At 51.1% G+C, this 22623-nt stretch overlaps 9 protein-coding genes across 11 annotated transcripts; 5 read left to right on the forward strand and 4 right to left on the reverse strand.

The window, feature by feature from the left end:
• The first annotated feature begins 1030 nt into the window (after positions 1 to 1030).
• On the forward strand, positions 1031 to 3584 carry PV06_10376 (uncharacterized protein). Its single transcript, XM_016411923.1, has 2 exons — positions 1031 to 2151; positions 2215 to 3584. Exons 1-2 carry the CDS (start codon positions 1445 to 1447, stop codon positions 3266 to 3268), a joined length of 1761 nt encoding a protein of 586 aa, XP_016257543.1. The 5' UTR covers positions 1031 to 1444; the 3' UTR covers positions 3269 to 3584.
• A 135-nt stretch (positions 3585 to 3719) lies between these two features.
• PV06_10377 lies at positions 3720 to 6080 on the reverse strand. 2 transcript variants are annotated; one of them, XM_016411924.1, is made up of 3 exons: positions 5972 to 6080; positions 5449 to 5768; positions 3720 to 5401 (listed from the first exon to the last, which is right to left on the reverse strand). In XM_016411924.1, the coding sequence occupies exons 1-3, from the start codon at positions 6031 to 6033 to the stop codon at positions 3957 to 3959; spliced, it is 1827 nt and encodes a 608-aa protein (XP_016257544.1). In that variant the 5' UTR covers positions 6034 to 6080; the 3' UTR covers positions 3720 to 3956. The 2 variants fall into 2 exon arrangements, with proteins under 2 accessions (XP_016257544.1, XP_016257545.1); XM_016411925.1 differs by having other exon boundaries at positions 3720 to 5768.
• A 90-nt stretch (positions 6081 to 6170) lies between these two features.
• Positions 6171 to 7045, forward strand: PV06_10378 (mitochondrial import inner membrane translocase subunit tim10). Its single transcript, XM_016411926.1, has 2 exons — positions 6171 to 6409; positions 6505 to 7045. Exons 1-2 carry the CDS (start codon positions 6309 to 6311, stop codon positions 6698 to 6700), a joined length of 297 nt encoding a protein of 98 aa, XP_016257546.1. The 5' UTR covers positions 6171 to 6308; the 3' UTR covers positions 6701 to 7045.
• PV06_10379 (uncharacterized protein) lies at positions 6990 to 9746 on the reverse strand. The gene has a single exon (XM_016411927.1). It carries the CDS (start codon positions 9647 to 9649, stop codon positions 7082 to 7084), a length of 2568 nt encoding a protein of 855 aa, XP_016257547.1. The 5' UTR covers positions 9650 to 9746; the 3' UTR covers positions 6990 to 7081.
• Positions 9747 to 9875: 129 nt separating this feature from the next.
• Positions 9876 to 11501, forward strand: PV06_10380 (uncharacterized protein). Its single transcript, XM_016411928.1, has one exon. The coding sequence runs from the start codon at positions 10086 to 10088 to the stop codon at positions 11304 to 11306; it is 1221 nt and encodes a 406-aa protein (XP_016257548.1). The 5' UTR covers positions 9876 to 10085; the 3' UTR covers positions 11307 to 11501.
• A 705-nt stretch (positions 11502 to 12206) lies between these two features.
• PV06_10381 (uncharacterized protein) lies at positions 12207 to 13798 on the forward strand. The gene is made up of 4 exons (XM_016411929.1): positions 12207 to 12706; positions 12761 to 13084; positions 13144 to 13420; positions 13473 to 13798. The coding sequence occupies exons 1-4, from the start codon at positions 12516 to 12518 to the stop codon at positions 13521 to 13523; spliced, it is 843 nt and encodes a 280-aa protein (XP_016257549.1). The 5' UTR covers positions 12207 to 12515; the 3' UTR covers positions 13524 to 13798.
• Positions 13799 to 13881: 83 nt separating this feature from the next.
• On the reverse strand, positions 13882 to 16893 carry PV06_10382 (uncharacterized protein). The gene is made up of 2 exons (XM_016411930.1): positions 15489 to 16893; positions 13882 to 15176 (listed from the first exon to the last, which is right to left on the reverse strand). The coding sequence occupies exons 1-2, from the start codon at positions 16830 to 16832 to the stop codon at positions 15093 to 15095; spliced, it is 1428 nt and encodes a 475-aa protein (XP_016257550.1). The 5' UTR covers positions 16833 to 16893; the 3' UTR covers positions 13882 to 15092.
• A 181-nt stretch (positions 16894 to 17074) lies between these two features.
• On the forward strand, positions 17075 to 18627 carry PV06_10383. 2 transcript variants are annotated; one of them, XM_016411931.1, is made up of 4 exons: positions 17075 to 17131; positions 17181 to 17184; positions 17551 to 17912; positions 18036 to 18627. In XM_016411931.1, exons 2-4 carry the CDS (start codon positions 17181 to 17183, stop codon positions 18186 to 18188), a joined length of 519 nt encoding a protein of 172 aa, XP_016257551.1. In that variant the 5' UTR covers positions 17075 to 17131; the 3' UTR covers positions 18189 to 18627. The 2 variants fall into 2 exon arrangements, with proteins under 2 accessions (XP_016257551.1, XP_016257552.1); XM_016411932.1 differs by having other exon boundaries at positions 17181 to 17912.
• Positions 18525 to 20323, reverse strand: PV06_10384 (uncharacterized protein). The gene is made up of 2 exons (XM_016411933.1): positions 19955 to 20323; positions 18525 to 19895 (listed from the first exon to the last, which is right to left on the reverse strand). The coding sequence occupies exons 1-2, from the start codon at positions 20032 to 20034 to the stop codon at positions 18998 to 19000; spliced, it is 978 nt and encodes a 325-aa protein (XP_016257553.1). The 5' UTR covers positions 20035 to 20323; the 3' UTR covers positions 18525 to 18997.
• Positions 20324 to 22623: the final 2300 nt, after the last annotated feature.

The following is a 22623-nucleotide window of genomic DNA, read 5'->3' on the forward strand; positions in this document are numbered from 1 at the left end:
ACAGGCACAACGCTCTCTGACTGGCCTGGCGAGCCCTCGATCTTTTGTCACAAGGATGATGCTAGCGGGCCATTGAAGCCTGATCAGGCCAAAAATCCCCCACTCCCCTCGCATTACAAAAGGCTTGTGCCACTTGACTCACAATAATGGATGGGCCTGGCAACTCTTGGTACCTGGACACTTGCTGCTAAGAGAATGTGGATGTTGTTGCCGAGCAAGAAACAGCAGGGTTGGTGGCAATACGTACGTCGGCCCAGTGGTAACAATCAAACGTCCAAAGTGCACGACGCAGACAAACAGCACCGCATAGCACAGGACATTTCAGCATATGGGACAGGATCCCTGCCCCTCAGCTTCTCTGCTCGGCCCGTCCTTGTGACATATCTCACAAGGCTACAGGCACCTAGGAGTCATGGCCCATCCTGAGAGACCTATGTTATCATTGTCCAGATGGCTTTCTCTGCACCTCACTGCAACTCGATAACTTCCTACTGGGAACTCGAATGCCTGTCAAGCGATATGAATCGTCTACAGGATCAACAACACCGAGAGATTCCATTTTAGCAGTACGAGGTAGGTTACCGCGGACACAATTTGACTTGGGCGCTCTCCGCGACGCCAAAATGCCCTTTCGAAGCAGACACGTACCCCTTGATTGTGATGTCTCTCAGACTGTTAGGCATCGTCATGCTCTGTCACTGAGTATGGGCATAGGTGACTGCCGCCTTGATATTGAATATCATATTGCATTCCCTCTAATGAACCATGACTCTAATTTGTCATAAACTGGTAGTCGGGAGGTGCTTCAATATCCCTTGACCATGGAACCCCTATCTGGACGACTTCACTGTCGGCTAGGCATGGCAGATGGCACTGGTATCTTGACATGTGATCATACCATCGACTCTTTTACAAGAGAGCAAGGGCAGAGCCGGTCTGTATAAGACCTCAATTCCATACACCCATCTGACGGGTCGAGACTCGGGCCTCCCTGATGATTGCACACGACCCTCAAACTGAGGTGATTGTGTACGCAAATGCTGAGGATTCAGCTTCAGCGGTATCCTCAATCCTGTGGGTTGCTTATCCTGTCATCTATCATTTCATTTGCATGGTCTCCTCACCTCACTTTCATCTTCGAAGGCTCTCATTCAATTTGTTGACCTCCCTTGGCATGTGATCATCAGCATTACTGGGGGTCTCTTCTTTCACACCCGCTCTTCGATCCTGTATATCTCTCCTGCGTCTTTAATTTCGTCAACAATCGCTCTCTTCTCTTCTCATGCTCCGTGTTTGAGGACACTACTTTCGTTAAAGAGAGCCTCCCTACTCATTCTTCATCCATACCTTCAACCTTGCATGGCCATCTTTTCTTCAAGTCTGACTTGACTACCAAGCGGTTTGAACCATTTTCTTACAGGAAGGACATCCATTTGAAGAAACAATGCCATTCCCTCAACATTACGTCGACTCTCGGCCGCGATACTCTTGGGTACCAAATATAGGCTGGGTCCCTGCAAGACCTCAACCTCGTCGGCATCACGACATTTATCGACCACGATATTCGCACGAAGCTGCTCTCAATGGAAACACACGAGGGTCTGACCGTCATCGAAATAGGCCTCACCAGCCTCCAACCCCAGGGCGGGAAGAGCTAGAAACAGGGCCCACTACGAGAAATCAGGAGCTCTCATGCCAGACCACTCAAATGGAGACTGCTGCAGCATCTGTGCCAGTCAATCCAGAATCCGAAAGTGGAGAAGGTAGACCTTGCTCCCTTCTCGCAGACCAGCAGCTAGAGCCGAATATTGCTGAGACCACCCCCAAAAGAGAGGGATCTAACAACACCAACCAAGATGAAAGTGTGTCTATCAGTGAGACAAGCACCCAAACATCGCTCATTCTTGAAGAAGGCTCACCAACCAGAGTTTCTGGTGATACTGGCCATGCCACTGGAGCCGTTGACTCCCAATCGCAGTCGACACCTCCTCGATCGCCGAGCCCACGTGCCCTGGCTGGCCGACCTGAACCTGTGTGTGTTTGTCCAATTTCTGACAAGTGCGCTGCCAAAGATGACGCACTAATCGACTGTCGGCATTTGGTATTAGAATGGAAGAAATGGGAGACCCGCGCAAAAGAAAAGCCCCCTGTGTAAGTTCCAACTCTACTAGGAATGGTCTATCAGTTTCATTGTCACTGATACATAGAGCACAGGCTACCTCTGGATCGAGACCCAGCCAATGAAGCATTCGTTACACTAGATGAAGCCATTGTCATAATCAGACTTTTGGATCAAGTTGAGATCAGACCTAGGCTCCAGATGAGTATTCAATATGTTTTCGACAAGATTCGAGACTGGAATCGGAAAATGTTGCACAATTCCATCTCCAAGGAAGTCCTAGATGAAGGCGGCATCATGCAACGCTTGAAGGGCTTCCTTGGTGCGCATAACGCGGCCATGCGACAAGCGAAAAAGGTCCCTTTCGATATCATCGAAGATCTCACTTATCTCCATTGTAAATGGGATCGCGGCGACCTCAGTGTACTCCCTCGTAGAGGCCTGATCCGTTCCGCGGGAGGTGGGCCCTCTGCAGTCGATCCTAAATGGCCCTACGCGCGATCAGCCAATTTCTATGGTCATGGCCATCTCGTTAATGGTCAGACTTGGATCTCTCGAGCGGCCATGGTGCGAGATGGTGCTCATTCGGCCCTACAAGCGGGCATTTGCGGAACAGTAAAGGACGGAGCCCGCAGTATTGTCATGGGATTCTATATCGAAACCACAAAGGAAGGTTACGCAGATCGAGACTTTGGTGAAACAATTGAGTACATCGGAACTGCGCTGAAAAGAAAGATTGATGATGTGGAACCCACCAACATCAAAGACTTATCCAAGCATCGTTCATCTCGCAAGACCAAAAACACTGCTGGTGATGGTCCAACAAATGCCACAGAGTGTCTAATGACAAGTTATCGAAATGGAAAGCCAGTCAGATTATTCCGCTCGTGGATGCTACCCAGAGTCAACTCCTTGAGGCCGCTGAAAGGCTTTCGCTACGATGGTCTCTATGAGGTCAAGAAGTATGAGCTCCTCAAGAAGGAGAGGCAGATCTACAAGTTTGTAATGACCAGGATGAGGGAGGGTCAAGGTCCGCTAAGGGAAGTTATGCCTCCTTTTGAACCACCGCAGAAGAAGAAGCGGAAGGCAGGAGATGAATTGGGAGCTTCCTCAGGATCTCGCCGAGGCCCTCGACAAAAACGCAAATAAATAGGCCGAGAAAAGCCATCCTTATGGGCGAAGGAGAGGATGTTTCATCGACGCGACATTTTGAGTTGACTGGAGCTGGCATCTTGTTCTGAGAAAGCACGAAGAGAAGGTGAAGACAGATGCTGTTGTCGGAAGCTGAAACCAGGGACGTTTTAGAGCTATCAAAGACGAGGGAAGGGGTAAACGACACCGAGCAAACGAAACACGTGATGAGCAGTGCTAGGTCGAACAATGTCGTTGAAGAAATCAGAGCTGGTGACTTTTGGTAGAGCGCTGAGCGGATGGAATATGCGATGCAAGGTTTTCGAGCAGTGGCTGCTTTGGTGAAGTGTGCCGGATATGTATAGAGTAATGACACTGGCAAGGTGCTGGAATACGAGGAAATGGACTTTTCAACATGGAGTGCTATCGTGTACAGTACAGTGCAGTGCAGTGCCGCACTGCTGATCAATGATGGTGCTAGCGAGAGCTCAACAGCAATGCAATTCTGTTCGTCTATGATCTAATTCGGGCCAAACAATCAAGGTCGCAGGGCTATTTACGGAGTGACATGAGTGCCTTACGAGTATCGAAGATGTGCCTCGGGAGAGTGCTCTCTCGGCCCCCATGAGACTAGAAGGGAAGAACAGGGCGGTTTGGCCTGCGTATATAAACAGTGCCAAGTTTGCTTTCTACTTGTACAAACAGTTCACGAGTCCTTCTTCTCGGCGCCTCTCGTCACGGCCCTCAGATTGCCAAAGGTCATCACGTCGCCTATCCTCTCCCGACCCGTGAACAGCATGACGAGCCTGTCGATCCCGCAGCCCCAGCCGCCCGTGGGCGGGAGGCCCCATTCGAGGGCCCGGATGTAATCTTCGTCCACGGTCATGGCTTCCTCGTCGACGACGACGATGCCGTTTTGCTGCTGCCGCCGTTCATCCTGCCGGGCCAGGCGCTGTTGGTCGGTGAACTTTCGGCGCTGCTCGAAGGGAGAGTTTTCCTCCTCGTAGCAGTTGACCACCTCCTTGCCTTGGATAAAGAGTTCTGCGCGTGCCGCGACGCGTTGGGAGTTGGGGACCGACGGATGGACGTACGACTTGGCGAGCGGCGACAAGCATTCCGGGATGTTCGTGATCCATATGGGCCGGTCGAGGGACTTGGGCTCGATGTAAACCGATGCCAGTTTGTCGACGAGTCTCGGGACGGTCGGGTTCGAAGGAGTAGACAGGGACCTGGTCTCGAATATTTCGATCAAAGCCTTTTGCGCACCAGGAGACGAGAGGTTCGGTAGGTCGCTGCCTAATGCAGAGTTGAGGGTGGACATGAAGTCGAATTCGGCAAAGGACTCACTCTCACTGACTTGTTTGATCAGTAAGCGCGATTGTTCCGTGCTCGGTGCCACCATCGGTAGCGCTTGCATCGCGATTGCAATGACTTTGAGCAACTGGTGCGTGTACTTTATCAGTTGGGTGAGCTCGTGGTCGACGGCGTAGAATTCGCACGTGTAGAATTCGGGATTGTGCGTCTTGTCGACGCCTTCATTGCGGAAAGAGGGTCCGACCTCGAAGATACGCGTCATGCCGCCGACTATGAGACGCTTGAGATACAATTCTGGTGCGATGCGGAGAGCGAGTTTCCTGTCGAAATGCGTGGAACCGGTTTCGAACGGTTTCGCCGTCGCACCGCCAGCGGAAGCGGAGAGGATAGGGGTGCTGACTTCGACGAAAGATAGCTGTTCGAAGAAGGAGCGCATAGTACGTATCAGGGACGATCGCGCTTTCAACGTCGAAATCACATTGGGATCTGTGAGCATTTCAACGTGGCGTGGTGTAAAGTTCGACTCCGACATTTCACTCGTGGCAAACCCTGGTTGTTCGACTGGAAACCGATTCAGACAGGGAGACAAGAGCACAGGGAGGCTCGAGGCTTTGATCGTGATTTGACCATTCTTTGACCGAAACGGTGGGCTGCCTTGAATGGAAATATAGTCGCCGCGGCGGATCAAGCGAGTTTGACGTTTGAAGGCGTCAAGGTCGACGCGGGAGGCGAGGGAGGCCTGGGATATGGTAACTTGTATTTTGGACTGGTCCTTTACAAGGTCGAGAAAGACGAGCTTCGATCCAGATAAACGGATGGACGCTATTCTGCCCGAGACTGTGGCGGTCAGCAGACGGTATTCCTGACGGACACACAAGCTGTACCTTGTACGTCTGCGGCCGGAGAACTTTCAGGGGTGCTGGCACCCTCATCATCCTCGAACTCGCTCACGAGTGTTTTGATGTCCCGTTCCTTTTGCTTGATGGTACATCTTGGGTAGAGATTGGTACCGCTGGGGCCCAACTCTCGCATCCGCTCTTCCACCTCCTTGCTTGAATACGCCGAGTCCTGCTCTGAAGTTCCACGGTTGGTGGGTTTGGAATCCGCAGTACTGAAGCGGGCTTTGGGAAGCCATTGTGCCGTGGGCACTGGCAGTTGGCAGTGCCTGAGCTTGACTATACTACCGGCTCGGCGAAGCGGAGATCTAGGCGCAGGATGTTGTCAGATTCGGAGCACATCACAGAAGGCATATGGAGGCAAAATGTGCTTGTAGCATCAGACATTTACTGGAGGTGTAGTGATCATTGCACGCCGAAGCGAGCGTCACTCGCAGCGGTTCTTCTCGGTTTTCTCTTCATCTGGGGGAGGGGGGGAGGCTTTGTTGGACGGTAGAGAACTAGAACTTACCTTGCCGTAGCCGACAGGCGGGAGGACGTCTGCCATATCTGCCATGTTGATCTGCTGGACATCAATGTAGCAACATGACCAAGCGTGTCGAAGGGTGAGTGAGTTTTGGTGGTGTTTTGGTGAAATGTCTCGTTTGGAGAAATTTCACGGATTGATTGTCGCTTAAGCTTCGGTAGAATTTGGCGCCGAGTTCCATGTAAATCATGGAGAGAGAATGCACTGCGTCCATAATTTCAGTCTCAACATCACAACCTCTTGCTTTACGAACACCGCACACACGTTTCCGCTACTCTCGAGTCCCCCTCTAGCACCGAAAACCTCATAAGAAAGAAGCAACATGTCTTTCCTTTTCGGCGGTGGGCGACCACAGCCAAGCTCCGCAGAAAAGATTGCGGCGGCCGAGCAAGAAGTCGAGTTGGTCTCAGACATGTACAAAAGGTATGTAGAAGAGGCCTGTGGCGGTTTTGACGGACAGGATATCAAGATCTCCACAAACTACATTCGTATCGTGCTGACCAACTTGTGTCCCTCAGATTGACAAAGTCATGTCTGGCAAAATGTGTCCCCGCCGACTACCGCGAAGCCGAACTCAACAAGGGCGAGAGCGTCTGCCTCGATCGGTGTGTCGCCAAATTCTTCGAGGTCAACATCAAAGTCTCCGAGAAGATGCAAGGAGAAGCCGCTCAAAGAGGTGGAGGTGCCGGCGCCGGTGGCATGTTTGGAATGTAGAATCAGCACGATGGCTTTGTACAATACACCTCAGCTTCGGCCATGGTTATGGACCCGGATGGGATAGCTTGGACACACGAAACATAATCTTGTGAGAATCCAAGCAGGGAGGGCAGTCTAATGATATCAAGCTTCGAAATCTGTACAATTATTCTACACTTTGATGGCGTGAAGCTGGTGACAGCCGGGCTTGAATCAAGGGACATACTGCTACGGAGCACGCAAACTTGGATTCCAGGTGCGCGTGATGCACGAGTCCATCTCAGACAAGATCTCCAATCTGGTGGAATGAAGAGAATCAATATTATGTCGTATTCTTTATGGTTCCGACCTTTGTAACCTCCCAACGCCTCGCTAAATTCATTCAAACCACCATGTCAGTCAACTAGATTTGGATACTTTCCGTGAGCCCATGAAGTTGAACATGCGTTGTAGCCATGGGACTGAAGCTTGGTTCTCCTCGCCAATCAATTGCTTCACTTTCTCTTCGATGGCAAGAACGTTTCGCTCAAAGTCGTTCACACCATCTTCAACCTCCTGTAACCTAGATTGCAACGAGTCGAGCTCATAGTCCATCTTGGCACCTAACATTTCAATCCTCCTAAGACTCTCAGTCAATCCTGCCTTTTCATGAGACACAAGGTCGGAAGATGTCGCTTGCAAGGTCTGGTACTCATCTAGGCGATGGTAGTACAGCTCGTGTAGGTGTTCTAGATTCTGATGGGCAGCGTGGTCAAGTGCTTCCACATGGGCCACTCTACTCTCTGTATACGGTATAAGTGCTTGCTGAATGGTTTGTATTCGTCGTGCCTTCTTTTGTGCAGCTGCCACCAGTGAATCGCGCTCAGCAAGAGCATTGGTGAGATCGCCTTCGATTTGACCCTTGACAATACCCTCCTCAGCCACATTTACTGGCATTCTCAGGACGGCATTCTCCAGCATGCTGAACGATAAGCGCCGATTGAGCCTGTTAGTGCGAGGGCTGTCAACGTCAAGTCTGCTGGTCAGTGCGACAGCGCTTGCCGACCCTCGCAACACTCGACTATGTATGCCCCTGTACGGCATCTCGGCTGAGAAGTTTCTGTATATGTCAGATTGGAACTCGTTGCGTAGCTCAGCGAGTTCAGCATTGACTTTCTTCCTTCTTGGAGAATCTCCTGGCAGGGCTTGTCTTAGTTGTTGCCGGTGAGACGGGATCTGTTTCTCTTGAGTAGCATCCATGCCTTGTAGAGGCTGCCCACGCATATCCTTGGGTGATGTTGTTCCAGCTTCAAGTAGTGCCATATCGAACGCTGGTGGCCCGGTTGGCCTTGAGCTCAATACAGGCCGTCCGTTGTAATCGCGATGAAAATGACGGGATGATCTGGCGTAGCCAGCATCAGCCCAGTCTTGGACATCTTCGCCGTCCTTTGAATACTGAGAGCGATGGGTCTTCAGCCCGCCCACGGCATCCCTTATGCGGTTGCGATTTGATCGACCATCAGATGTCTGGTTTGTGAGGCCGGTATCGATCCTCTCAAGAGTCGCCCCTTCAAATACAGCATCCTGGTGTTCCCCAGTCCAAAGAAAGTTGCCCTGATCATCGGTCTTGAATACTCGGCCGTTCAGTGAGTCAACAGCAGCCACAAAGTCTCCAGACTTTATTGGTTTGCCCTGCCATAGCCACTTCAACTTTGGACCAGTGACGACTTGGGCAAAGCGCTCAATGTCAAGGGTTTCTGCTTCGGAGATACCAACCTTCTCACGAGCTCCCACAATGCCCATGACCATCTCGCCACCTTTGCCACTCAGCTCAGCCACAGTTGATTTGACGGCCTTTGGAACGGTCCAGCCTTCGCCGGCAGCATTCTTCGCTGTCGCTCGGTGTAGTCGATCCAGAGTCTCGCGGTCTAAACGTCGTGTCTTCTCCATTTTATGACTTTTTTGAAAATGTCCTATGGCACGTTTCATCTGGTAGATATCGAGAACGTCTTTGCCGACTGTGGATCCAAAAGCTTTCAGACGATTATACGCGCCGATGAGAAGACCAAGAAGAGCTGCCACACTGCTTGGACCAAGGACGCCATCATTGGGTCCGACATTGTAGAAATAAGTGCCAATATCAGTCCACCAATCATTGACTGCTTTCTCAGTAACATCGCACAGTAGCCCATCAGCATACGCGGGCTGTAATTTGTCGTACATGACCAGCGCAATTTGACAGACGCGGACCAATTCCATGACAGATTGATACAGCGGTACGCTTTCGCTGGTTCGATACAGGTGGTGAAATTTGGCAATAGTACTAGGTTGAGGGGGCTGAAGGTTGATACCGGCTCTTCCTGAGCAGCCCATGCGCTTGAGGTTTTCGTTGACAATGAAGTCGTCCTTGTGTTTCCTGACATCGCCATCTGGAATAGGAATTACCGTCAAGGTCGCCGGAAAGCTGCTTAAATTCGTAACCATGAGAGTCCCTAAGGGCGTGTCTTTTTCTTTGGCATAAGATTGAGTTACTGCTTGGAAGTAGACTTGTAGTCGAGGTGACCAGGTACTTTCGTCGCTAGGTACTGCCAGAACGTTGACCAGGATAGAGTGCGACGTGTCGCCGGTGTAGGTGCAGATCACGAAAGTCGGGTGCGTTCTCGAGCACACCCATTGTTCTACGATGTATAGTTCGTAGCCTTCAAGTCGCCTCCAGCGCTCGATAGCATCAGTCGCAGGATCCTCTTCCAAGTAGCGGAAGGCAATGGGATCCGAAAAGACCATTCGCTTCTTCCGGCTTTGACCTGGACGACTCTGTCGAGAAGCGATAGACGTTGGGCTGGAAAGGACCTGTCCATCCTGTACCGATGTATCTGTGTCAGCCTTAGGACTCGATCTGGAGGGCTTGTCTTGTGGCGAGCCCATGTACGAGTGAAGGCTATGGTAAGGAGTTAAAAAACTCGGGTTGGTAAAATTTAGGCCGCTCATGGTTCTATAAGGGTGGCATCAAGTAGAAAAGTAACAAAGATGCATCCATGCGTATGAGCCATGGTCTATGGCTGTGTGATGGCTGGTTGAACCGGTGGTCAATGTTTTGTGAGGTTCTCGTGTTACCCAAGTTACTGACGACGTCGTCATTGCCTAGATTTTGCGGGGGAGTTTCGGCGGTCTCAGGCTAAGCGCAGGTCCTCACGTGTCGATCCATTTACTCGTACTCATCAGTCTACTCGTACTCATCCTCGCCTCTTAGACACCACCATCATTCATGACCTTCTGTCTGCTTGCCCACGTGGTACGGCACAAGATACTCCATCTTCTTCCAGGTCGTTGGATTGATGCCTAACAGACTTGTAACGGCGCCTCGCTGACCATGAAATTAGCGAATCCAATGCGCAATTGATAACCTCTGAATCCGTTGTCCACCATGGACGCTATTCAGAAAGAGCACGATAAGATTCGGAACAATAGCCAGCAGTCAAAGACCCTACAAAATGTCGACGACATCATCCAACAACTTCAGAGAGCGCGTGACGCCATCGCCGAAGACCCCAATGCAAGACAGATCACCCTCGCGAAACTGCAGAACCCGGTCAAGGCCTCCTTCGATAGCATATTCACCGGTTTAAAGGATACACATGGACTCCACAACAAGTATACTCGTGCTTTGGATAAGGTGTTCAAGGAAAAAGTGCCCAGCAGCGACATTGATGCCCTCTCGTCCCATCCCACATTGATTAAACGATCCATATATCTACACCTACTCCGCGAGGGACTTTTCGACGTGGCCTCAACTCTCCATGCCGAAGCACTCGAGCAGCAGGAAGCTGCAGCCAACCTGGGCTTGGATGTGTCTATGGAACATCCCCTTGGCCTTGACAAGAGCTCGGAAGAGAATATGCAGGAGCAGTTCTCCAACATGTACCATATTGTCAAAGAGTTGAAGGAGCACCACAATTTGCACCCGGCTATTCAATGGGCACGATCGAATGCTGCACTGCTTGAAGCACGAGGAAGCAATCTAGAGTTTGAACTCTGCAGGTTGTACTTTGTCAGTCTCTTCCTAGAACGGCAGGACGAAGATCCGCACGGAATCGCTGGACCAATGCGTGCTCTGCAGTATGCTCAAACCGAATTTCAGTCATTCCGTGGTCGCTACCTTGTGGAAATTCAACAGTTGATGGGCGCCATACCTTTCTACTCAAACCTTGAGGAATCCCCCTACCAACTCAGATTTGATAACTCGACAGCTTGGGACGAAGTTGCCACTTCCTTCACACGAGAATTCTGCTCCCTTTTAGAACTCTCAGCAGACTCGCCGCTCTACGTCGCGGCAACAGCAGGAGCTATCGCTCTCCCAACTTTAATGAAGCTGCAAACGATACAAAAGCAGAAACGGACGGAATGGACTTCGCAGAACGAATTACCAGTCGAGACTCCACTGCCACCCTCTTATCAATTCCATTCGATATTCGTTTGTCCTGTATCCAAAGAGCAAACAACTGATCAGAATCCGCCGATGATGCTGCCTTGCTGCCACGTTATCGCAAAGGAGTCTCTACAGAAGCTGAGCAAGGGTATCAAGCTCAAATGCCCTTATTGTCCAATAGAGAGTCATCCTAAGGAGGCACGCAGAGTATTCTTGTAAGGAGCCGGACACAAGCCAGCCCTTGTTTAGGAACATTTATCTTGTTTACGGCGTCAGGAGGATGGAGTATGGGGGTATGCGAATCGGGTATCATAGATTCACCATGACCATTGGTTCGGTATATAGTTGAACACAGACAGTAACTAGCACAGGGACTGGAGTACAATCACAATCACAATTTTTCTTCCTGTCAAAGCATGGCGTCTACGCTAGGACATTCTATGCCTCGTTAATGCAGGTGCAAATGCTAGACTGGCATATTGTAGGAGAATCCAACAAGCTGCATACTTCAAGTCTCCATATCCACTGATCCTGGGCCGTGCTTCACACCCTCTTCTTCGAAGCTATACCAGGGCAACCGTCATGCCAGGATGCCTTTTGTGGGATCCTAGCCGTGTACGACACATCTAGTAGCCTAGTTTTGCAACACCCACTAGACATACACATTGGTCCAGCAAATTGGTCCAGCACGTCTTCGGCAAAGTGTGCTGTAAGGTACATGGGACTCTGACTCTTGCCCTACACACATATGTGTCCCAGGCAGCTCAGCTTAGGTGGCGAAAAAGTGGATGGCATTTTGCTTCGGTTAGCGACAGCTACACACCCATGTTTGAGCCTCCAGGTTTCCGGGATGAAGGAGTTTGAACTTGGACGGACTCCCAAGTCACATTGAGAATTGACTCATCCAAGGGCTAGCCAATGTCGAGGGACGGCAGACGATGACCCTGGCAATAGTAGGAGGGTACGGAGTAGCTCCTAAAGTGGTTGCATCGGTCATGTGCCTACGCGCCACTATCGTGTCTCAGCGCGACGCGGATGAAGGCGTTAGTTTCCCCGACACCTAAATACCTTGCCAAATGAAGCACAACCTCCAGTGATAAGCACCAGCATCTTGTGCCTCTCTCCCACCAGGTAGGCCTCCAATTCCGGAATTGTCAAAAGGAGCTTGCCTGCGCTGTACTTGTACCGATGTCTTTCCTCAGCTTTGTGCTGCCTTGCTTTGATCGATCCCATCAATGCCAGGCAACTCTGCGTGCATCCGCATTCTTTTTCTCCAGCTCCCACTGCTCGTTTCCGAGTTTGAATTTTCCTCGTTTTGACTAGACTACGCATGTCTTTGAACTGACCTGATATCAAAAATTTATTCTTCGTCGCTCCTTCTGAGCATATATGGGAGCGATCACACTACAGCGGACCTAGGACGTCAACATGTTCAGCAGCAGCAGAAGACAGCCAAGTTCGAACAATTTCTCGTCCAGATATGGAACCAGCAAATACACCAAGCAGAAGGGTCCAAGCTCTTTTCGAGAGCAGTCCATTGCAAGAGGGATACAGAGGTCGGAGTCTGTCAAGTCCTCGAGAAGAGAACATGCCAGCAGCGCATCTCAAACGGCAGGCAGGTTGGTATTCCAGACATACACTCCATAATATCCCATGCTAATGTTATTCGGAAGTACACTCACTTCTGCGATCATTACCATCTGCGTTGGTCCTGACCAAAGACTATTTGCTGGTCACGAAGAAGTCCTCTGCCGTTCACCCTTTTTCGAGTCCCTACTGAAGGGCCAGTTCTTCGAGAACCATTCCAGAAGAATAAATCTACCGGAGGAACAACCCGAGATTCTGTCGGCGGTCTTGGAGTATCTCTACAAAGGGGACTATTACCCAAAACTGCTTCACAACAAGAGACGAGACACATGGGAACTGGAAGATGGAGCCAACGCCACGATCGACCATCATGCTGCCAAGCAGACTCTGATGAAGGACACAGTCATCTAGTATGTGTTTGCAACGAGACTTCTATGAATGATGATTGCAATGCTGACGATGGTACTAGCTGTTCAGCCCAACACTACGGACTTGACGATCTGAAGCGTCTTGCTCTTCGTAAGCAAGGCTTCCGCTCGGGTGTGGCGATATCCACTATCCTCGCCTCTGCACGGTTTGCATATAATCATACACCAGACTCCGACTCGAAACTTCGAGCTCAGTACCTCACACTCATCATTCGTAGTCGGCAGGACTTCAAGAAAAGCGGCCACATGAAGTTAGAAATGGAACAGGGCGGCACAGCTTTGTTCTTTGATCTTTTTGTCGCCATGTGTAACCATATGGTAGGTTTACTCAACCCCAGTCTTTCCCGACACCTCACTGATGTTCGAACAGGATGACCTCAAAACCATGCGGTCCCCCTTCACATCTCCATTCACTCGCTAGGCTCAAGGAATGCCATACTGTACTATCCCAACTATCAGAATGCCAGGCAATCTCGGGTTGATCAAATGTTGGATGCTGGAGTTAGTGGTGCTTTTTATCTCTTGCTCCTATCTGTACTACTATTCTACGAAGATCAAAAAATCTTGATGCTTTGGGCCGGGATCCGCTGCCACAAAAGACGAGAATGTATGACTGAACATGTGGCCCGTCCCGCTAGACACGGAACGGTGGTGGAAACGGCTACCTAGAAAAATATATCTCTTGGGGAATCTCATGTGTACCTTGCCTGGCTAGCTGCTCAACGCAGATGTCACTATCGTTTAGGAAGGGAGGAAGGAATGAGACAATATTATCTTATGGGGGATACATCTTCTTGAGCTACTCGTTCGTCCCTGCTTCGAAGAAACCTTCATCCTAGTTATGAAATTGAGCTGACATTCGACTCGTCATGCAATGTGAAAGCCCGGGTGGTTTCATCGCTGTGCAAGGCAACCGGCTACCTTTTTCTCCTCAAGAACACCTTTTCGCTAGGGAGAGGCAAAACTCGCTTGCCTTTTTAATCTTCAAAGATGCTACAAGGTGTACGGAGTATATCCGAAGGCATCTTGTCATGTGTGTACCCCGTACGCCACATCCCGTTCTTTCTTGATTAGTCTCGAGCGACATATTTCCGACGGGGATGCCTGGCGTGAGAAAAAGCTCGGACCCTGGATACTTCTGTGATAGTTCAAGTGGCAGATGAGTCACCAAAAAAGGGTCGGACAAGGTCCGACACAAAGTACAGGCTCTCATCATCATCATCGTCACCACAGCCATCGGCACACACCGTGCTGTAAAGGTGGGAAACCAAGCACAGCTCGCATCATCATGATGACCACTACACCTCGTGATGTGAAGGTGGGCGCCCGCGACACGGGAACTGCGATTGAGAGTTTCCAGGATCAGTCCACGCTCAGGGTCAGAGATAAGCCCGATGGGCGTCGAGACATGGCAAACTGGATTTTGGGGGGCCAAATAAAAAAGACACCTCGGCAGGATAGGGTAAAGTGTTCACATCAAGAACCACACAAGACATACTCGGTAGGATAGAAACAGATTCCTCATCCACTTGCACCTTGCAAACCATGGCTGAATGGTTCACTTAGGTTTTCGAGGGCGAGGGAACTAGCGTCGGTGCTTGAGGCTGAGTCCTAGCCAATCGTTTCTCAACCACAGGGTTTGTGATAGGTTGTGGCGAATGTTTCTGACTTTGTAGCCGCCGGTACAGACGGGACCAACATGCCGTTGAAATATGCTTTGCACTTGCAGTAACCGAGCCCCCTGAGAGGCGTTCATATTCTTCCCTTTGCTGTGCTCGAATGGTGGAATCCCACTGACTTTGTGTGATAGGATGGCGGTCAACGAACAACTCAGTGGTCGAATGATTGGTGCCGGTTTTCTTGGTTGGAATTTAGATTCGAGCTGTGAACCCCCCGGAAAATTCGGTGGGTTGCATTGAGCCCTCTTGCTCTGAAATACCTAATCTTGACGAATTGGAGTCGGAAATTGACATGTGCGACGTGGCACCACTCAAACGCCTGTGCCAGGGAATGCTCCGGCCTTACTGAGTACAACAATCCCTCTGTCTCTGGCGATGTAGCCTTTCATCAAGTTCTGCAGGCAGATTTGAAAATGTTCACGTCAGCCGCATTCTCCAATTTTCTGATTGCTAGTACACATATGTGAAAATGTGAATGTAATGCGGAAGGTGGTGAGGGTTGGTGGGAAGTCCCGATAACTGCACCAACCCGCGCCAGGCACCACAATATCTAGGCACCAGTGTGCCACCGAAGGAAGATCGGCACCACAGGGGTGGCAGGCAGCACTCAAATACAACACCGCAGATCGTAGATACGATTCACTTGCAAAGGGAGGGGGGAGGAAAGACGCGAGAGGCAGAAGAAAAGGAAAGAGGCGTAGACGTACCTTGTAAATCATGTTTGCTAGAAAGCATTCAACCTCGTCTCGGTCAATCATGACGTCCGTGGCACCCTTGTAGCCAACGCGCATGCCGGCTTCGAATTCTTCGACTCGGATCCTCGTGCGACGGATCTTGGGTGCTTCTCCTCCTTCTGCTGCTGGTGGGTTAGCGTCGCCGTCCTTGGGCTCTTCGTAGCCCGCGGCCAGAAAGACCTTGCGGAACAGGTTGCGGAGGCAAATGTCTCGCGTGCGTTCGAGCGTCAGGTATACTCGGCGCTTGACCAACTCTGGCTCGGCATTAGACAGAGCATCGTCGAACTGCGACAAGGATCCCTTTCGGATGGCACTGAACAACGGCGTGAACATTGAGGATAACTTTGGGTGTGGAGCGAGAAGTTTGGCGGTGGGCAATCGGTGGGTGTTGACGATGTGTGCGGGGATGAGATAGGTCAAGATTTGTTCACGATTCCGTAGCGAGTCTTTGTGGCACAGGTTGAGCGCCTCGGTGAGGTTGGCTTCGGCCTCGGTGTAGTTTTCCTGCAAGAAGTCGATCACCCCGCGGTAGTACTTGAACGTACAGCGGTGGGATTTCGGGAACAGTTCGAGCGGAGGTAGGTCCGACTGTGCCGCCTCGAGGGCTCGGATCACGTTGCGTGTCAGGGAGATGGAGTTGAGTTTGAAGTAGGTCTTGAAGAGGAGGTTCGTCGTGCTGTAGATGCCCCATTTGCGGGACTCGGCCAGTTCGGCCCGGTCACTGAGACAGACGGTGAACATGCGGTTGATGGTCCAGGCCGCCTGTTCGAGAGTCTTGTTCTTGTCGGTGTCACCCATGATGTCGTCGGAAAGGCCGTTGCCGAAGGCGTCGTCTGCTGCAGCAGAGTCTTTGGGTTTGTCCTGGCTGTCGGCTTTCAGGGCGATCATCCGTAAGTATTTGCCCGCAGTGTAGAGACACGGGATCGTCCAGGATTGGAACCCAAAGTTGGTGTAGCCTCGTACGAGGTGGTTGCACATTTCCTTGTAGGAATCGAAAACTTTGGTCCAGTCTCCTCCTGTGCCGGTGCCGGTGCCGCTGGCCGCCCGGATGGTGACGAGTTCCCTGACACACTTCCATAGTGCGACGAATATGTCCACCCATGCGTTGGCTTCCGCCTTGGGGAGTTTGACGGCGTTGCGATCTTGCACGAGGTGATAACGCACATCCGCAGAGATGGTCTGGTAGTTCGATAGTTGCGCGAATGACTGCAACCGTCGAGGGTCATGGTCGGTGTCGATGGGGGCCAAGCAAGCGGCCAGCAGCCTTCCATCTCCTACCCTTTGGGCATTGTGGAAGTCTGCAAAGACACTCCCCATCTTGACAGACACTGATGTTCCAATCAGCCTTGGAAACAGTGTTTGCTTTCCTACCTAACCCTACGACGTTTCCAGTTGTTGTTGACGTTGGGGGTCCTCTCACAGACAAATGAGAATGGGAGAAACCCACTGACCAATCAGATGTCGGCACCACCAATTTCTTGCCAAGACGTCTGGCTGCGCACAAATCTCAGCCTTGGCATCAATTGCACTTTCATCGACCGGGTCAAGTTTTTGATTATCGCAGCAATTCCACATCGACAACGACAACAACTTGAGGCCGATCAGAAACAGTCAAGGTATGTTTGATCCTACCACTGAGTAGATTCAGATGCTAACATTTTATAGATGGGTAAGTCAACCTTGCATCATTTCTACTTTCACGAGTCTCTCCCGCGACCACGAGCGAAATATTCCCTTTGCGAGAACCCGCGAACAAACAGAGCAAGAGCCGAGAGCAAGAGTCGACAGCACGTTTTGGAATGAGAAGGTGTTGGATTGCCCGTTCCACATGCAGTCAATCGTCAAGAGGAAGTCACATCACTGGTCTTGCTACGTTCGATGTTGTCTCGAAGGCATTGGGAAACCTTTGACCATCCGCATAAAATTTTGTTTCTTTCGCGGCCCTCGCATTTTCACGGACTCTCCAAGAAACGTTCAATTTGACCCAAGAAAAAATGTCGAAAGATACTGACAAGGAATCTTCTCTTCTTCTCAGGTCGTCTTCAAGAATACCAGGTCATCGGGCGCCACCTGCCCACGGATGCCAACCCGACCCCGAAGCTGTACCGCATGCGAATCTTCGCTCCCAACACCGTGGTCGCCAAGTCCCGCTTCTGGTACTTCCTCATGAAGCTGCGAAAGGTCAAGAAGTCCAACGGCGAAATCGTCTCGCTGAACGTCATCCACGAGAAGCGCCCCCTCAAGGTCAAGAACTTTGGCATCTGGATCCGATACGATTCCCGCTCCGGCACTCACAACATGTACAAGGAGTACCGTGAGATGAGCCGCACCGACGCCGTCGAAGCCCTCTACCAGGATATGGCGGCCAGACATCGTGCCCGTTTTAGGTCCATTCACGTACGTTTTCTCCTTATGTTTTTTTTTGGCGCAACCCCTCCCTTCACAGAGAAGACAAAATGAGGTTATTGGGAATGCGCTTGGCTGGAGAGACATGATGTACTAACGAAACTGCCAAAACAGATCCTCAAGGTTGTCGAAGTCACCAACCCCAACGACGTCAAGCGACCATACATCAAGCAACTGATCTCCAAGAACCTCAAATTCCCTCTCCCTCACCGCAGCACCGCCTCCAAGAAGCTGTTCGTCCCCAACCGACCGAGCACGTTTGCATAGATGCACCTGACCTTGCAAATGCGATTGTGAGTGTGATTTGGGTGTTTGTTGGGAGCGTCGTGGGGTGGGCTGTGGTAGTTTACGGAGAACGGTATGCCGGGGTCCTCGCATGACGTTGTGTGGGTGCGAGGAGGGTGACTTGTCTCATCTCAAGAAGGGTTTCGTTAGGCAACCTGATATGAGATCTCTTCCGCACATAGACACACGCACGAGCCATGAAGCACAGCAACTGGATCAGTTTCCTAGTCACACACAAAGTTGAGATTGAAAGCGAAATGAATTGCGTATGTCAGAATCGGCTAGATTTATGAGGAAGACAAAAGAAAAGGAACTGGCCCTGAGTTGGTGCTGCATAAAGGAGTGTGTGTTGTGTGTACTTGGCTCCGGCACCAACTAGAGTTCCAAAAATGCCCAAAAGAAATCCTACGTTTCATCATCATCGATCATCGTCGTTGTCATCGTCCTCGTCCTCGTTCTTCTGTCTTCTCGTGCAATGTATTCCCCAGCCTTTTTCAACAAATCGACCCAAAACCTGGACACGGACAGCTTTTGGGAGATAGGAAAAGGACATCATAAGAGAAATTCCCATCCAACCTGTAATGACTTTGGATAAACGCAAGGCAAGTTGCCCCTTCCAATTCTCAACGCTCCGCAAGCCGAGCCCGGCGCTGCTTTGCATGTTGCGTGGGACTACCGCGGTGCCATGGTGACCTTGCCCAAATATCCAGTCGTTTTCAGTCAGAATGCGAGACTTTATTTCTCAACATCCAAGCCTCCAATTTGGTGAATCGCTCCCAATGATTGTGGACTCATGACTTGGGAGGAGCCCGTGCTGTCCAGATGTGAAGATTATTGTAAGCATTCACGGCCGGATGCGCGGCGTCTTGACTTGCTTCCTGACACAAGCGTTTCACATGCTCGGCAGGCCAGCCGTTCAGACTACACAAGGGTCTGAGGCTCATAGCTTCCAGGCCACAGTGGAGGGCGGCGTCATCTCCAGACGCCATGGAAATCTGCCAAAGGGCGCCTACGCGCGAAGAATCCGGGTCCGTCGGCCTCAGAGGGATACGGTACACTTCGTGGTTGATGTCTTCTGCCCTGAAGCCGACGGCTTTGAGCATCTCTCCGGTATTGGGTTCGTACGTGATTCGTCGACCGATGATATCGTAGGATCCTTTGAGATATCGGTGCCACCAGTCCACCAGTCTCGCGTCCGGCGGCAGCGAGCCATCGTCGCATCGGGGTTCAAAGTCGATCTCGACCTGCTCAAAGACGCCCGTGCCCGGGACGAGATGGCGAATGACCTTCTGGTACAGACCGATCCAGTCGGCTACACTGCCTTGGCCCATTTGAAGATGGATCATGTCCCATGACTCTTCCCCCAGCGCCCACGGGGCTTCATAATCCCACGGGGCTCTGATGGAAACGTTGGGCGGTACAAAGTCGGCCGCCTGGTAATGAAGATCGAGACCGACGATTTCAGCATTGGGTAGGTACCTTGCCATTTTGTTCATCCATATCCCCGACCCACAGCCGAGGTCAAGGATGCGTACTCTTTCCTCAAGCGGCTGTGCACCCTTTCTCATGGGCTCAAGGTTGACAGACGTGAACCTCGAGTCGCCCGGGGGTCTGCACTGGGAAATCATCTCTTCCATGGTATCGAGCCTGTCGGCTTCCATGCGGTCATGAGGGAGCATATATTGACCTCTAGGGTCGTACATCAGCACCATGCACGAAATATTACCACGTGGGCTTCATGAACTTACCTTCTAAAGGTCCCATAGAGTCTACCGTACTCCTGGACTGCCTGCCTGCCAGGCATATTGGCCAAGAAGCCCGCCGCCATTCCCTCTTCGCACTTCCGGGCACGGATGGGTCGATCAGACGGTCTAATCAATGGGATAGAAGTTGACGATGATCTCCTGAAACCCTGGACTGAGCCGCACGAGGGCGACAGGTTGGCAAGAAACAGCCACAGATGTAACGAATCGATCCTCTCGTAAAAAAAAAGTTCGAGAGGCGAATCGGTTCTTAGTTCAGACCAAGCGCAACGTTAGCTGCCGAAGTGCCGGCTAGAAGAGAGCCTTTGTCGATCAGGGAAACGCCGCCGCAATGCCCGCCAAGCCTGATAAGTGATATATATAGTGAATGGTTCCCTCTGAGCCGGCAGAGTCCAAGTCTTGAGAGGCTGGGTAGAAGAAGGGTTAGTGGTCTGCAAACTGTGAAAGAATCCAGAGCTTCGCCCCAGGACCCAATAGGAAAAGCGGCAAGCTTTGTTCGGCGTAGTGGACAGCGGAGGAATACCGATGGTGGATCCTGGATGGAGCTGAATGGAGTAGACAATAGTCCTCCAGTATAGTCCTAGCGGTGCACAGTCTATCGATGTTGGACTGCGATTAGGGCGAGTCAAAGTGGCTTGGTGGAGATGATATAAAACCCAACTTGCTGGAGGAATCTCAAACGATCTTGGTGAGACTGCAGATGTTGTCCTGTAATAATCCTTCGATGATTCCCCGTACCGGTACAGTGTTTTCGAGAAGCTGTGATCCAAGATGTCGGGACTTGAAGTACTTGGAACGAAGCTATGGAAACGCTCGCGAGTACCCAATGCTGTCCTAATGGTGATTTGGTGTATGACTAAGTCTGGGTCAGGGCCGTACAGTATGGTGGTGGTGTAGAGAGACAGATGTCGTCCAGAAAAGAACCCAAGGTAAGTCTGTTTCAAACGACTGGCTCAATAGTAAGTAGGATCAGTCTCTTGTTAGCGACATTCAGAAACAAATATATAATTCAAGAGATCGTTACGGAGTGAGGTGAGTAGTGGGCTTGAATGGAGGCCGTGGTCTCGCTTAATTACTTTTCGTGTATCCAGATATCTCGGGAGCAATCGTCCGCTCAGACCTCACAGCTCGAGGGTGGAAGAACCATCTCTTCTATAGTGTCCCACTTTCTTTTCTTCCTTTCCTGTGGTGTGAGCCGGTGGCTTCACGGTCAGCGAGGAGGAGGTGGGATAGGGCATGATGGGCTGGCTGAATCGCTCGAGGGAGGGTTGCTTGGACGTCGTAGATCTGCTCATCGCCATTCCATCCTGTCACATTCGCTTAGCTTGCGTGTTCCTTGCAAGGATGATTGTGATTGCAGAAAGAGCGGTCGAACCACTGCGTTGGGACGACGAGGTAGATCGGATTGGACGGTGTGGGTAGAAATTGGAGGGGAGGCGCCCGGGAATAGGCGATGGTCAATCATCAGGGGTCCCTAGTAGGTGCATATTTTGGGATTCTCCAAGCAGTCTAGGCGCAGACTCGTGCCCTAATGAGGACGATTGTCAATTCATTGACACTAAACTTAGGTGCCTCTGTTGCTACCATGAGCCACCAGGCTGCATTTCCTCTCGCTCTTCCCGCCTTGTTATTAGGCATCAACCAACCCCGTCGCTCGTCCTCTTCGAGGACGCTCACTGGGCGCAATCGAATATTTGCTATGAGACAATTCATCAGCTTCTAGCTGCCTCGTCATCGCTGTCAACCACCCTGAACTACTCCCGAGGTCGATGCCTCTTTCAGACGGTTGCAGACGGCCATTTGCTGGTGTCAGTCGACCTTTGGGCTCAGACTGGTGCTATGCCGTCGATCCCTTCTCGTGCAGAGACACGCATCCTGGGAACGCCAGAGACTTCATGGACGGCCACTGTTACATTTCGCCTCAAGAGCTGCCGCTCTTCCTACAATTCGCCAAACCGCACAGCTGGAGTCTGGCTACTCGAATGACGATCTCTCGTTGATTCGCTTTCGTACCACTTTCTTACTAGAAATGAAGTCGGTAGGCAAGGCTGCAAAGTCTGTCCTTGTGGATCCATACAGCCTGGATGAAGCTTTGGGTACACCCCTGTCAATGTCCACGTCAACCATTGAAATATCGGACGCAGGCGAACGAAGCAGGACTGGTGTACACCCTAAGTCCTCTGCATATCTAGTTCGTCTGGCCATCACCAGAAGGAAATGGAGCGGCTATTTTGACTGTCTCAGTCCGACCCGACAGAATGGTACCCAACGGCAAAGCACGTTGGTAGCGTCTGACATGCCTCAGGACCAATGAACCATGCTTTACACACTCTACGCTGCAAGCATGATCCATGTTGACATCTCTCTTGGCGAGTCCTTTGAATTGGTAAGTGAACTGGCCCCGGCTTCAGCAATGCTTGCAAGATCAAGGGAATACACTGCCCTAGACAGGGTCAGATCTTCACCTCAAAGTACTCGAATACGAAGGTCAAACGAGATGGCTTCGGTCTTTCTCGATAACTTTCACATGCTGGTGGACGTGGTCATTGATGTGACTTGGTCTGGCTCGGTGGAATCAGCAGGACAATGTCTACTGCAGCTGCTTGAAGCATCACATGTCTTGGATTGCTTCTCTGCCCCCATTGACCAGTAGG

This window comes from Exophiala oligosperma (genome assembly GCF_000835515.1).
Source record: "Exophiala oligosperma strain CBS 72588 unplaced genomic scaffold supercont1.13, whole genome shotgun sequence".
Taxonomy (NCBI): domain Eukaryota; kingdom Fungi; phylum Ascomycota; class Eurotiomycetes; order Chaetothyriales; family Herpotrichiellaceae; genus Exophiala; species Exophiala oligosperma.